This window comes from Salvia hispanica, chromosome 3, assembly GCF_029641045.1.
Source record: "Salvia hispanica isolate PSC_SH4W2 chromosome 3, Shi_PSC_v1, whole genome shotgun sequence".
Classification (NCBI taxonomy): domain Eukaryota; kingdom Viridiplantae; phylum Streptophyta; class Magnoliopsida; order Lamiales; family Lamiaceae; genus Salvia; species Salvia hispanica.
The window spans coordinates 25,028,775-25,041,363 of NC_142694.1; the positions used below are offsets into that span (position 1 = coordinate 25,028,775).

At 35.6% G+C, this 12,589-nt stretch overlaps 3 protein-coding genes across 3 annotated transcripts; 2 read left to right on the top strand and 1 right to left on the bottom strand.

Moving 5' to 3' along the window:
* Nucleotides 1-878: 878 nt before the first annotated feature.
* On the top strand, nt 879-1,547 carry LOC125209698 (NAC domain-containing protein 83-like). The gene is made up of 3 exons (XM_048109283.1): nt 879-1,074; nt 1,154-1,413; nt 1,491-1,547. Exons 1-3 carry the CDS (start codon nt 879-881, stop codon nt 1,545-1,547), a joined length of 513 nt encoding a protein of 170 aa, XP_047965240.1.
* Nucleotides 1,548-5,615: 4,068 nt separating this feature from the next.
* On the top strand, nt 5,616-6,266 carry LOC125209697 (NAC domain-containing protein 20-like). Its single transcript, XM_048109282.2, has 3 exons — nt 5,616-5,799; nt 5,877-6,136; nt 6,210-6,266. The coding sequence occupies exons 1-3, from the start codon at nt 5,616-5,618 to the stop codon at nt 6,264-6,266; spliced, it is 501 nt and encodes a 166-aa protein (XP_047965239.1).
* Nucleotides 6,267-8,703: 2,437 nt separating this feature from the next.
* LOC125209696 (expansin-A14-like) lies at nt 8,704-9,737 on the bottom strand. Its single transcript, XM_048109281.2, has 2 exons — nt 9,600-9,737; nt 8,704-9,437 (listed from the first exon to the last, which is right to left on the bottom strand). Exons 1-2 carry the CDS (start codon nt 9,733-9,735, stop codon nt 8,818-8,820), a joined length of 756 nt encoding a protein of 251 aa, XP_047965238.2. The 5' UTR covers nt 9,736-9,737; the 3' UTR covers nt 8,704-8,817.
* Between the last annotated feature and the right edge of the window lie 2,852 nt (nt 9,738-12,589).

Genomic DNA, 12,589 nt, shown 5'->3' on the forward strand with positions numbered 1-12,589 from the left:
CACGATGTCAACACAACATCAACCGTTGACACTGTGTTGATAATTTATGTTGCTATTATTTTATAATCTGTTGATATTTTCTAACGGTTCAGATGATAGATTTTGATCCCTTAGCACAAAAAGTCATTTTAATTTAGTTAGGGCTAGACAAAATGACATATATAGCCCTCGTCAAACAATTACCTATGTGCCGACTTCCAACCCTAATTTTTGTCGCCTTCTATAAATACACTGTTCGTTCATTCTTGCGATTTGAATGAGCATAATAGAAGACCGGTATCTCCCTTTCCTGTATGCAACTAGTGAGTGCCCATATATCCATAATCAATCTCCTCACTTCCGGGACTATCGCCAACCAACATGTATCATATTTATTACCCACAAGTGATAAGTACAATTTTTATCGATACAAATATGGCATCCTGGTGATGCGTGGATTCAATAAGATCTTTACTTAAAATAGGATTAATTCAACGACGGAATATTAAACCCTGAAAATTGAAAATTATGCAGACGAGAAAAGGCGCGATTTCCTGCATTCTGCAACTAACCATACAAACCCTTAATCAGACACTTGTTTTAGTGAAGTCTATACCGAAAATATGTCGTGCATCTGTAAAAATTCCAGAAATACATATTTTCAAATCAAAATCAAAAATCTTAACACAAGGCATCTAACACATGACAGGATCCTATTTGTAAATTTATTATGAATATACGAAATTTAAAATAGTAAATAGGATTTGAGTAGTAATAAAATCCCATCGGTTGACAATCCATAGTATTAATAACCAATACACGGCATTGGCCTCTATAAATAGTGGCTGGATTTTATACATTTCATATATCTCACATTCTCACTTATAAACTGAATTAAAATGGCCATCGTTTGGAGAGAGAGTTCCGTTGTGGAGGAAGACCTCAGGATGGCGCCCGGTTTGCAATTCGATCCAACGGAAGATGAACTGATCCAGTTCTATCTGTCTAAAATAGTGGCCTCCGAACCTCTCCCCGTTAAGGTAATGAAGGAGATCGATGCTCAACACTTCTACCAGCATCATCCCAAGAATCTAGGTACGGATTTCGATTAATTCATTCATTTATCATATTCAGAATCATATATATATCTCTAATCATTTTGAATTCTTTGCAGTTGATGGCTCAGAGAATCTTTCAAGACAATATTTCTTAGTTCATGGAGATGAATATTTCCATGGAAGAATCGACAAGGTGAAACTTGTCGGTGAAGGCAATGTCGGATCCTGGAGTTCTTTAGGAAAAGAAGAAGAAGTAGTCGATGACAATGGAAACGTAATCGGCTTCAAAATCCATTCTACATTTTTATCATCCAAATCCAAGAAAACAAATTGGAGAATGAAGCTCTACCGTTTGCCTCTGCCCAACAATAATGAGGTACCATATTATTATTAACATTTTTCATTTAATTCATAATTATATTTTTAAAATTTTCTTCTTAAATTTGTATTCAGGATTCCAGTGGAGAAAAATGGGTGATAGCAAGGATCCGAGGAGCACAACAATTTTAAAGGGTTGACAATAATATACAATATCAATTCTTTGTTTCAATATAGTATACACCAATGTTTAGAGTGTAGTGAGCATTTGTTTCTACTGTAATGAACAAAGTAATAACCAACCCTATCCATACAATAAAGAGGATTTTTCATTTTCACCGATTACACTGTTTATTTTGATTTCTTGATTTTTACATAAATAAGATTCTCCGAACCACCTCTAAAATTCAATTAATTCATTAAATTTAACTAATAAAAATTACTCTGGAATACATGGATATTCTACTACACAGTTCTAGAGAATTCTACTACTCCTTCCGTCCATCTTTAATCATCTCAATTTTACATTTTTTTATCTCATTTACTTCAATACAATATTAATTCCTTGTTCCAATATAGTATACAGCAATGTTTCTAGTGTACTTGAAAAAAGTTTCATGAAGATAATAACAAACCCTATCCCTACAATAAAGGGTTTTACTTTCACTGAGTATATTGTTTATAATTTTTATTTCAAAATACTTTAATTTTGATAGATTAGGAGTAGTACTTTGCATAAAATAATTTAGAAATTATTACTATTAATTAAGTAAATTAAATAACAAATGACATACAATATCTAATACTCTCTCGTAACGGGGTTTGTGATCAATTGAGATTTTTTAGCCTAACTGAGAATTGAAAACGAGACACATTTTATTAAAGAAAATTTTATAATAGATCAAAGTATATTAATTTTGGTGGACATACCAAAATAGCGAATATGACTATTTTTCGTAGATGTAGGTAGTATAATAGAGATGTCATGTAGACACTCAATTTCCAAGCTCACGTTCTTAATGAAATCAAACGCAAAGTGACGTAAAACGGCTTGAAGACTAAAGAGGAAAATTGGACGCGTTCCGAAGACCTCAGCCAAAAGGCGGGAGTGAAGATTGTGAAACTATGAATACACCTAATGAAAACCTGTTTATTTTGTCTTTCACTCGAAAAAGTTGAGTTGGGATTGAGTTTTATAAATGTTGTTAGAGAAATTGAAATTGAAATTGAAATTGAAATTCTACCTTTTCTTTGCTTATCATATGAAATTGAAATTGATATTCCCCTCAAAATTAAATCAAGTAATTTTCAGTTATATCTTGTCTTATCTCTTCATCCTATCATGCGCATATGGTTCTTTTAATATTTTACCTCAATGATTTATCTTTGTTCTATAAAGTCATTTTAGTTGTGTAAGAGTCAGTATAGCCAGTGCCTAAAGAAAGCTATGTGGATCTAGTTTATGGTGTTTTGATTCTAAACCAAGATAATTAAGGCTAGCTTAATTACATCATACAAGGAGAGTGTCACAAATCAACTGGATCCTTGGTATATTCTAATTAGTCTGCCTTAATTTCCTCTGGATAGCAAAAAATTTCTTCCATTATTTCCAACATTAAATAGAATTTTCTATTTAGCTAAAATGGTAATATTTGTTATATATGAACCCGCTCGGTTCACAAGATTATATTTCATGATTAAATATGTATTATGTTAGGTTCATGAGATTTAATATCACAATTTAACTTATACGAATACTAATCATAGTCACCCCCTCCAAACTATCCACAACTTAACTGTAGATGGATTATCATATGATAATTAGTTATTGCACCGAACGTCACCTATATATACAAGAAAGTTATTGGTGGTTGAGTTAGGGCTCGATGACCAGTGGTTGTGCATCACTGCACCATCAAATATCAATAATCAAACAATCCCAGCTCCAGAAACTGCGATATCCATATGTTCCACCTACGTACAAAATGAGTACCATTTTCAGTTATTCGATTAAATTTATGTACTCCCTCAATCTTTTAAAATAGAAATTCTAAAACGGCACGGGTGTCAATCCACAAGTATTAAAGTAAGAGAAAGATATTATAAAAAGATAAAAAATGATAATAGAGAATGAGTCTCACCTGTTTAAAGATGGAATAAAGTAGGAAGAGATAACTATTCTTTTCCAAAGATTAAATAAATCATTAGCAACACACCAAAAATCTACTTTTACAGTTTATTTTACAGTTTATTTTCCAACTAAAATATTCTTACTGTGGGATGCTGTTGACTATCTCAAAACAACTTTAAGGGCCAATATTCAATATAAAAAAAATAAAAATAAAAAGTTACTTGAAGTGTTATTAATAGCAAATAGGACCCATGTTATAAGAGAATGAATTTTATCATAAATATATAGAGACTAACTTTAGTGGACATATCAAAATGGAAAATATGACTATTTTTCGTGGATAGATATAATATACTAATTGAGATGTAGGGTAGTTCTCAATTTCCAAGCCCGCCTTCATAGTAAAGAGGAACATGGGACGCGGCGCGAAGATCTCAACCGAAGGGTGAGAATGAAAAGTGTGAAAATGTGAATACAACTAATAAAGACCAATTTATTTTGTCTTTCGCTCTGAAAAGTTAAGTTGGGATGGGGTTTCATAAATGCTCTTTACAAATTGAATGCATATTAATTCTACCTATTCATGGCTTATTATAGGAAATTGAAATTAAAGTTCTTATCTCTTTAACCTACCATGCACATGGGTTTCTTTTAATATTTTACCCCAATGCCAAAGTTACCGATGCATCCTTTGTTCACTATATAAATTCATTTTAGTTTAGTTAAGGCTAGTTTGGTTTGGTGGTTTGTGAATTACATGATACTCACATTACTATGTTTTCCTTAGGGCTATGGAAAGTATTGTTGGGTGTTTGTTTACAAAACAAGAAGCTTGAAATGGAATTTTGTTCTCTTTTATACATCATGGCATCAATTGGATATGCTAGACAAAATGACATATATAACCCCTGTCAAATTTTATTTACCTAATCTTTGTCGTCACCCATGAATACACTATTGGCTCATTCTCGCAATTTGAATGAGCAGAGTAGAGGACCGATAGCTCCCTTTCTCGCATGCAATCAGTGAGTGTACATATACCCATCATCTATCTCCTCACTTACGGGACTGTCGCTGACCAACATGTATCGTATTTATTACCACATGTGATACAATTTTCGTGGATACAAATGTGGCATCCATTGTGATGCGAGGATTTAATACGGTTGTTACTTAACTACTTACTCTAAACAATTAAAATTGATGTATATAGCCCCAGCCAAATTTCATTTACCCATGTGTCGCTTCCAACCCTAATCTTTATCGCCTCCCATAAATACATTGTTGGCTCATTTCCGTCATTTAGAGGATCGATGTCTTCTTTTCCCCGCATGCAGCTGCTGAGTGTCCTTGTAGTCATCTACGAACATTTATCGTATTTCTTGCCCACAAGGCGATACATTCTTCACTTACACATATATGGCATCCATGGTGATGTGATGATTGAATACGATCGCTACTCGCACACTTACTCTAAACAATAAAAATTGACATATATAGCCCTTATCAGTTTTTATTTTCCCATTGTACCCTTCCAACCCTAATCTTTGTCGCCTCGTTCCCGCTATTTAAAGAAGCATAATAGAGGGTTGGTAGCTCCCTTCCCCGCACGTTCAGTCGGTGAGTGTCCCTATAGTCATCATCGATATCCTCAGTCTCAGGAATGCTCCGGCCAACATGTAAGGTATTAATAACCCGCTAGCGATACAATTTTCATTGATACAAACACGGCATCCATGGCGATGCGAGGATTGAATACGACCGTAACTCAACCAATTACTCAAAAATTAAAATGGATGTAGAATAGGATTAATTCGGTGGAATACTAAACCCTCATATAAGAAAAAACACAGTTTCTTCCATTCTACAACTAACCAAACAAGCTCTTAGTCAGATATCTATGAAAATCAAACCAAAAATCAGGCCGTGTATTTGTAAAAATTCCAAATAAATCTCTTTTACAAATCAAAATAAAAAATCTTCACACAAGACTCCTACATAATTCATAAATCATCCTACATTATCCCAACGGACCAGTATTAATAACCACATGCCAATGGCCCTCTATAAATAATGGATGAATATCGAAAATTTCATATATCTCAGTCTCACTTATAAACTGACGAAAGATGGCAAATTTTTGGAGAGGGAGTTCAGTTGTGGAGGAGCCGACAGGTTGGCGATTCGATCCAACCGAGGTAGAGCTGATCCAGTTCTATCTCTCAAAAATAGTGGACCGTGAACCTCTCCCGGCTAGAGTCATGGAGGAGATTGATGCTCATCACTTCTACGAGAACCATCCTAGGAATCTTGGTACGGATTTCGATTCAATCATTCATTTATCATATTCAGAATCATATATACCTCTAATCAGTTTAATTTCTTCGCAGTTCATGGCACGGTGCCCCTATTTGGGGAATACTTTTTAATCCTTGGAGATGAATATTTCCATGGAAGAATCGACAACACGAAACTTGTCGGAGAAGGAAATGTTGGATCATGGAGAACTCTAGGAAGAGAAGAGGAAATCTTGGACGAGAACAGAAACGTTATCGCCTTCAAGATCCGTTCTACCTTTTTCTCTCCCAGATCGGAAGGAACAAATTGGAGAATGGAGCTCTACCGTTTGCCTCTGCCAAACAATCATGAGGTACTTTATTACTAATATTTTTCATTTAATTTATAATTTATTTTATTAATTTTCTTCTTAAATTTGTGTTCAGGATTCAAGTAGAGAAGAGTGGGTGGTCGCAAGGATCAGAAGAGCCCAGCAATTTTAAACCATAGTTTAGTGTTTGACAAAAATCTACAATATAAATTCTTTGCTTCAATTTACTGTAATGAACAAAGTTTTGTGTTGACAATTATAACAAACCCTATCTGCCATTAATTGTCCCAAACCACTTTTAAATTTTCAAATTTTTTTATAAAATTTAACTGATGAAAATTATTCTTCTAGAGAATTCTACTACAGCCCCATCCGTCATTAATTGTCCCAATTTGCCATTTTTGGTAGTCCATCAATAATTATCTCATCTGCTGTAATACAATATTAATTGCTTGTCTCAGTATAGTATACACCAATTTTTCTAGTGTAGTGAGGAGTTGTTTGTTACTATAATTTACAAAGTTCAGTGAAGATAATAACAAACCCTATAAAAACTTTTACATTAGTACACTGCTTTTTTAACTTAAATGATACTAAGATTTTCTACACTTAACTAATTAAAATTATTCTTGCCCTCTAACATCTTTCCGATGTCTATTTGTATTTTGTAATCGTCGCCATGAAAGGTTGCTATAGATATTTATCGTGTTAACTGACTTTGTATTGCCAAAATATATACTACTCCCTCCGTCCATGAAAATTCGTCCCGGTTTGACCGGGCACGGGTTTTAAGAAATGTAATGGAAAGTGAGTTGAAAAGGTTAGTGGATTGTGGGTCCTACTTTTAAAGTATTAGTTTTATAATAAAATGTGAGTAGGAATGAGTTAGTGGAATATGGGGTCCACTACCAAAAATGGTAAAAGTGAAATGGGACAAATTTTGGGGGACGGACGGAAATGGAAAACTGGGACAAATTTTCGTGGACGGAGGAAGTATATGAAAAGGAAACTATAATATATGGGTGTGTCAATATTAGGGAAGATTTGGATATTGACATTTAATGGAATTTAACAAATTGGGTTTTGCATTCGTTGAAGTTAGTGATGTGAAATTTAAATATTGAGAAAACAAAATCAAATAGGTTTCCTTTTCTCGATTAAATGGAAATGAAATAATTTCTATTTTTTTAAAATTATTTGCTATATACAAAAACAATGGATATAATTAAGTTTTAAATATGTATGGGAGTCCTATTTTATACTGTAGTTGTACTACACTATACACAGATGATTTTCTTTCAAATTATTTTAATTTTATAGTTAGGATTGGGTTTTATAAATGTTGTTTACGAAACTGAATGCACATTGCTTATTATACGCAGTAGAAATAAAGTTCCCCTCAAAATTAAATCTCGTGATTTTGATTTATATCTTGTCTAATCCCTTTATCCTATCATGCACATGTTTCTTTTAACATTTTAGCTCAATGCCCAAGTTACTGATTTATCCTTTGTTCTATAAAGTCATTTTAGTTTAATATGAGTCAGTAAAGCCAGTGCCAAAAGAAAGCCAATATGGATTGGGGTCTAAGCCAAGATATTAGGGCTAGTTTGGTAAGTTCGCATGTGAATTACATGAAACTACTAGTATGATTTTCTTAAAACTATACTCCCTCTGTCCCATTTAAAATGAAACGTTTTTCTTTTTTGACTGTCCCATTAAAAATGATACGTTTCCTAAAATGAAAACAACTTTCTCTCTACTTTTTCATCTCTCTTACTTTACTCTCTTTTTATTAACTCACAAAACAATACTACATAAAATCCCGTGCCAATTCCCAAATGTTTCATTTTAAGTGGGACGGAGGGAGTATATATATGGAAATTAATGTCGGGTGTTTGGCTACAAAACTAGGAGCTTCAAAAGGAATTTTGCATTGTTTGATATATCATCATTATTCATTAATGGAATTATTTGGAAATGCTAGACGAAATGACATATATAGTCCCCGTTAAAAACTAAATCATTTCGCCTTCCATAAGTACATTGTTGGCGCGTTCTCTTGATTTGAAGAAGCAGAATAGAGGGCAATTGCCTTTCCCTCGTGCAACCAATGACTGTACTGATAGTCATCATCGATCTCCTCACTTTCGGGACTGACACAAGCCAATAGGTATCGTATTTATTATCCACAAGCGATACAGTCTTCATCGATACGAGGACTAAAAGCAAAGTTTCTCAACCACTTACTTTGAACAATTAAAGTTGACATATATAGCCCCTGTCAATTTTTATTTACCCGTGTCTCTTTCCAGCCCTAATCCTTGTCGTCTCCCATAAATACATTGTTGGCCTATTACCATGATTTAAGGAGTATTTATTACCCACGAGTGATACATTCTTCATCAATACAAATATGGCATCCATGATGATGCAAGGATTGAATACAATCGTTACTCAACCACTTACTCAGAACAATTAAAATGGATGCAGTATAGGATTAATTCAACAACGAAATATTAAACCTCGAAAATTGTGAAAATAACCAAACAAGCCCTTAATCAGACACACTTGATTTACGCAATGGATCACGAGTGCAGTGAGGAGTTATTACTATAAAGATAATAAAGCCTTATTGTTATTCACCAAGTACAATATTTATTTTACTTAGCTTACATAAATGATATTGATACCTCAAATATGAAAATTGATCCCATACTTAACTAATCAAAATTATGTTTGCCCTCAAAACTCATCCCAAATTGCCAATTGGATGGAACCACATCAGTCTCTTGAATGACTGAGCCATCACTAGCGGTCACCTCAAAAGAGAGCCACTTTCCGAGTAGGCTCTCAGTGACCTCCCAGTTTTGGCCCCAGTTCCGGTTCATCGGAACCCAGTCAGATGAGCCGGAGCATCGGACCCTCACGGACGTGACATCCCCAACGCCCCCGACGTTGTACACGAGGACGATCGTCCAGTAGTTGTTCCCACCCATCACAAACTTGACCCCGCCCTTTTTCCAGCACTTGACGCGGCGGTACAAGACCGGGACGACCCCGGCCTTGTACTCCGCGATCTTGAGGTACATCGGCCGGGCTAGGTCGAAATGCTTCTGAGGAGGATTGAACCATATGTCATGGTCCTTGGTGTAGTCCGGAGGGCAGAAGTTGGTGGCGGTCACGCGGATCGTGCCACTCTTGCAGGCCTGCGGGGCGTTCACGCACATGATTTGGAAGCACGCCCCGCAGGCCGCCCCGCCGTTGAAGAGGGCGGCGCTTAGAGCCGTCGTCTCCTCGTTGTACCCATGCTCGATTACGTTCGTGTATCCACATGCCGCACCTATGTACCATAACAGAATCATTTTTAGTCATTCAATCACGATGTTTTTGACTAAGTTTTCAAAACTGCAAAATAAACCAGATTTTGACCAAACTTTATAAGTTTTTTATAATTTAAACTTTATAAGTTTTTTATAATTTAAACATAAATTTACTAAAATACCCATTCCATCAATGGCATCGGATGGGCCGTAGAAGGTTGCACGGGCGGACTCCCATCCACTATTGGCATTTGCAACACCAAAAATTACTGAAATAGCTACTAAACTATACAACATCGTTCCACCAAAAGCCATCATCAAACTAATATCACAATGTTATATTGAAATATTACTTATGTTTCTTGAGACGTTAAGCTTGTCTATTTATAATCGTCGTCATGAAATTTTGCTATAATTATTATCATCTTGTTGACTGACTTTGTATTGCCAAAATATATATAAGTACATAAAAGGAAACGACATTTGATGGAATTTAAGAGAATTTGCATTTGCTGAAACAATTTCTATCCTTACGAATTATTTGCTATTTCAAGAATAATACTAGCAAAGTACATCGAAGGATTTCAAGAACAATTTTCTATTTTTAAACAATTTAATGATTAGTGTGACATGTGCTTGAATAATTGGATTACAATATCTAAAAGTAAAACTATTTTTTTTGTTATCATTTTATATATAGTTTTCATGTGGGTTACACGCATATCAGTATACATCAAATTGCATTAAATTTTATTTGCATCATTATAGAGATTGGTTATTACTTTCAACGAATTTATTTTTATTTATAATAATATAAGCACGCTGTATTCAAAACATAAAATCTAAAGTGTATAGTATAAAATTCATTTGCATTTTATCAATTCATTAATTTGTGTCATTTACATGCCTTGAAAAGGCTAGCTTAATCAGTAAATTTTCTATTTAGCTAATAATGAGCTAGCTAGGAGCTCTCTCGATGAGACGATGACCACTGAGTGCACTATCATTCCCAGCTCCATAACCTGCAAGATCGATCGTTCAATTCAAATTTGAAAGAGAACAAATTAAGACAATGACAAAGGACAAAGAAAATGTTACATTGAAAATTTAGAACCAATAACATCAAGGTTAAATGTAAGTTGAATAAACGTACTTGTCTCAGAGAATATCCAGTGGCGTAAACAAGTGCAATGCTGTATAAAGCAGTTACATGCTTGCGGAGTGTTGACAAACACGATATATTGAAGCACACGCCCCAGAGACCGCACCATCGTTAAAGAGGGCAGTGCTTGGAGGAGTTACTAATATCTCTTTCCCGAACCTTTGCTCGAATACAAAAGGAGTACCATTTTCAGTTATTCGATGAAATTTATAATAGTACTACTCCATAACTTATTAACTTAATTGGTCGTAAATAGTCATAGTGTTATTGTGATATACTCCCTCCGTCCCAATAAATATGAAACATTTGATTATTGGCACGGGATTTTATGCAGTGTTGTTTTGTGAGTTAATGAAGAGAGAGTAAAGTATGAGAGAGGGAAAAGTAGAGAGGGTGTTGTTTCCATTTTAGGTAACGTTTCATTTTTAGTGGGACTGTAGGGATCAAACCAACAGGTTGAGCTATTTTTGCAAGAAAAAATTGCAAGAACACAGGAAGCAAGACAGAAACACACAACCTTACACACCAGAAAGCACAGAGACATACACCAGCAATACAAGAACAGACCAAGAGCTTTCACACAATAGAAAGGGACTCAAATCCTTGACTGTCACGAGTAAGACTGGCCAAGACTATCGCAGCTCGCAATCACTCATTACTGGAGGGCGCAGGGGGTCACTTAGGCAGTGCAAGATGCTTGGTGGTCAAGTAACTTGAGATCACAGATCACAGAGCACAAGAACCAGCGGAAGCAACACAGAGAAAAGACAGAGAAAGGAAGCACGGAAGTCCTAAGTCCTTGTCAGAGACTGTCTACCAGAAACAAAAGCTCAAGCCTATATTTGGCACTAAACAGAAAACATAAACAAGAAGGATAAAGCCAATTTACCAGAGTGAATCCCCTCTCGAAGGAGGATTCCACTTGCCCACCTCCTTAAGCGATCGGCATGCTAGACTAATCCCCCCGTGGCTCTGATACCACTGTAGGGATCAGATTAGTCTAGATTCACTAATTACCGAGACCTCTTTGTTCTTGTACAAGAGAGCTCAGCCAAACTCTCACCCACGCGGCTGATTTACACAAGTAATATAAACTAAGATTACAACGAATCTAGTTCTAACTATTACTAGGTCTTGAAGCTGTCAACCTAGCTCCACTGGTACTCGCTTGCACCTGCACACTCAAGAACCAAGTTAGTAACACTAAGAAAGATCCTCTCGGATCTGAACACTAGAACTCAACTAAGAACAGAGAGTAAAACAAGAGATCGAAGAATCTTGGCTCAGAACCCGCCACAACAACACTGATCTATTCTTCCAGAACTAGATGCAAGGGAGCACCAATGGATTGGATAGAGTTAACCCTCAGACCACCAAAGCCTCCACTAATGAAACCCCTCACACCAGATCCAGTTCCACCGAACAAATTTCCACACACGGCCTTCTAGTTCTCACAAACCCTAGTTCCACTCCAGTAACAAGCAATCGTTGAGATTGCTTCACACCAGCACTCACAAAAGATCTACCACTCAAAGAACCATGAAAGATCACCAAGAGATGGCCGGAAGATCATCGGAGAAGAAGGGAGAGAAGAGAGAAAAGCTCTGAGTCGAAGAGTAGAGAGAGATAGAGTGAAGATGAATAAAATGAGAACGGCTTACCACACCCATTCTCACTTAACACACACAACCCAACATCCAACAGCTGGAAGGCATCAACAAGTAAGAGGGGCACGTGGCAGCATCTGGTGTGAGGAGGTAAGTTATTGGGCTTAGCCCAATTAATACCATCCGGGCTTAACAAATAACACAGCCCAAATAAGAGTCCATCCAAAAAATCTAACAGGGACAATCCAAAAAGGAAAACGTTTCATATCTAATGGGACAGAGAGAGTATTTAAGAAGATATTTCACAGTTTCTCTTGACCAAGGATATTTTAAAACTACAAAATAAAATTAAACCAAACTTATATTTGACAAATTTCCAAAAAAATTTATAATTTCTTGATAT

What these genes read in the sequence shown, in the direction of transcription:
- LOC125209698 (XM_048109283.1), top strand. Translation starts at nt 879, where the DNA reads ATGGCCATCGTTTGGAGAGAGAGTTCCGTTGTGGAGGAAGACCTCAGG. An exon ending in GCATCATCCCAAGAATCTAG is followed by an intron (nt 1,075 to 1,153) that starts GTACGGATTTCG and finishes AATTCTTTGCAG; the next exon opens with TTGATGGCTCAGAGAATCTT. An exon ending in CTCTGCCCAACAATAATGAG is followed by an intron (nt 1,414 to 1,490) that starts GTACCATATTAT and finishes ATTTGTATTCAG; the next exon opens with GATTCCAGTGGAGAAAAATG.
- LOC125209696 (XM_048109281.2), bottom strand. Translation starts at nt 9,735, where the DNA reads ATGATGGCTTTTGGTGGAACGATGTTGTATAGTTTAGTAGCTATTTCA. An exon ending in CGATGCCATTGATGGAATGG is followed by an intron (nt 9,438 to 9,599) that starts GTATTTTAGTAA and finishes TATGGTACATAG; the next exon opens with GTGCGGCATGTGGATACACG.
- LOC125209697 (XM_048109282.2), top strand. Translation starts at nt 5,616, where the DNA reads ATGGCAAATTTTTGGAGAGGGAGTTCAGTTGTGGAGGAGCCGACAGGT. An exon ending in GAACCATCCTAGGAATCTTG is followed by an intron (nt 5,800 to 5,876) that starts GTACGGATTTCG and finishes ATTTCTTCGCAG; the next exon opens with TTCATGGCACGGTGCCCCTA. An exon ending in CTCTGCCAAACAATCATGAG is followed by an intron (nt 6,137 to 6,209) that starts GTACTTTATTAC and finishes ATTTGTGTTCAG; the next exon opens with GATTCAAGTAGAGAAGAGTG.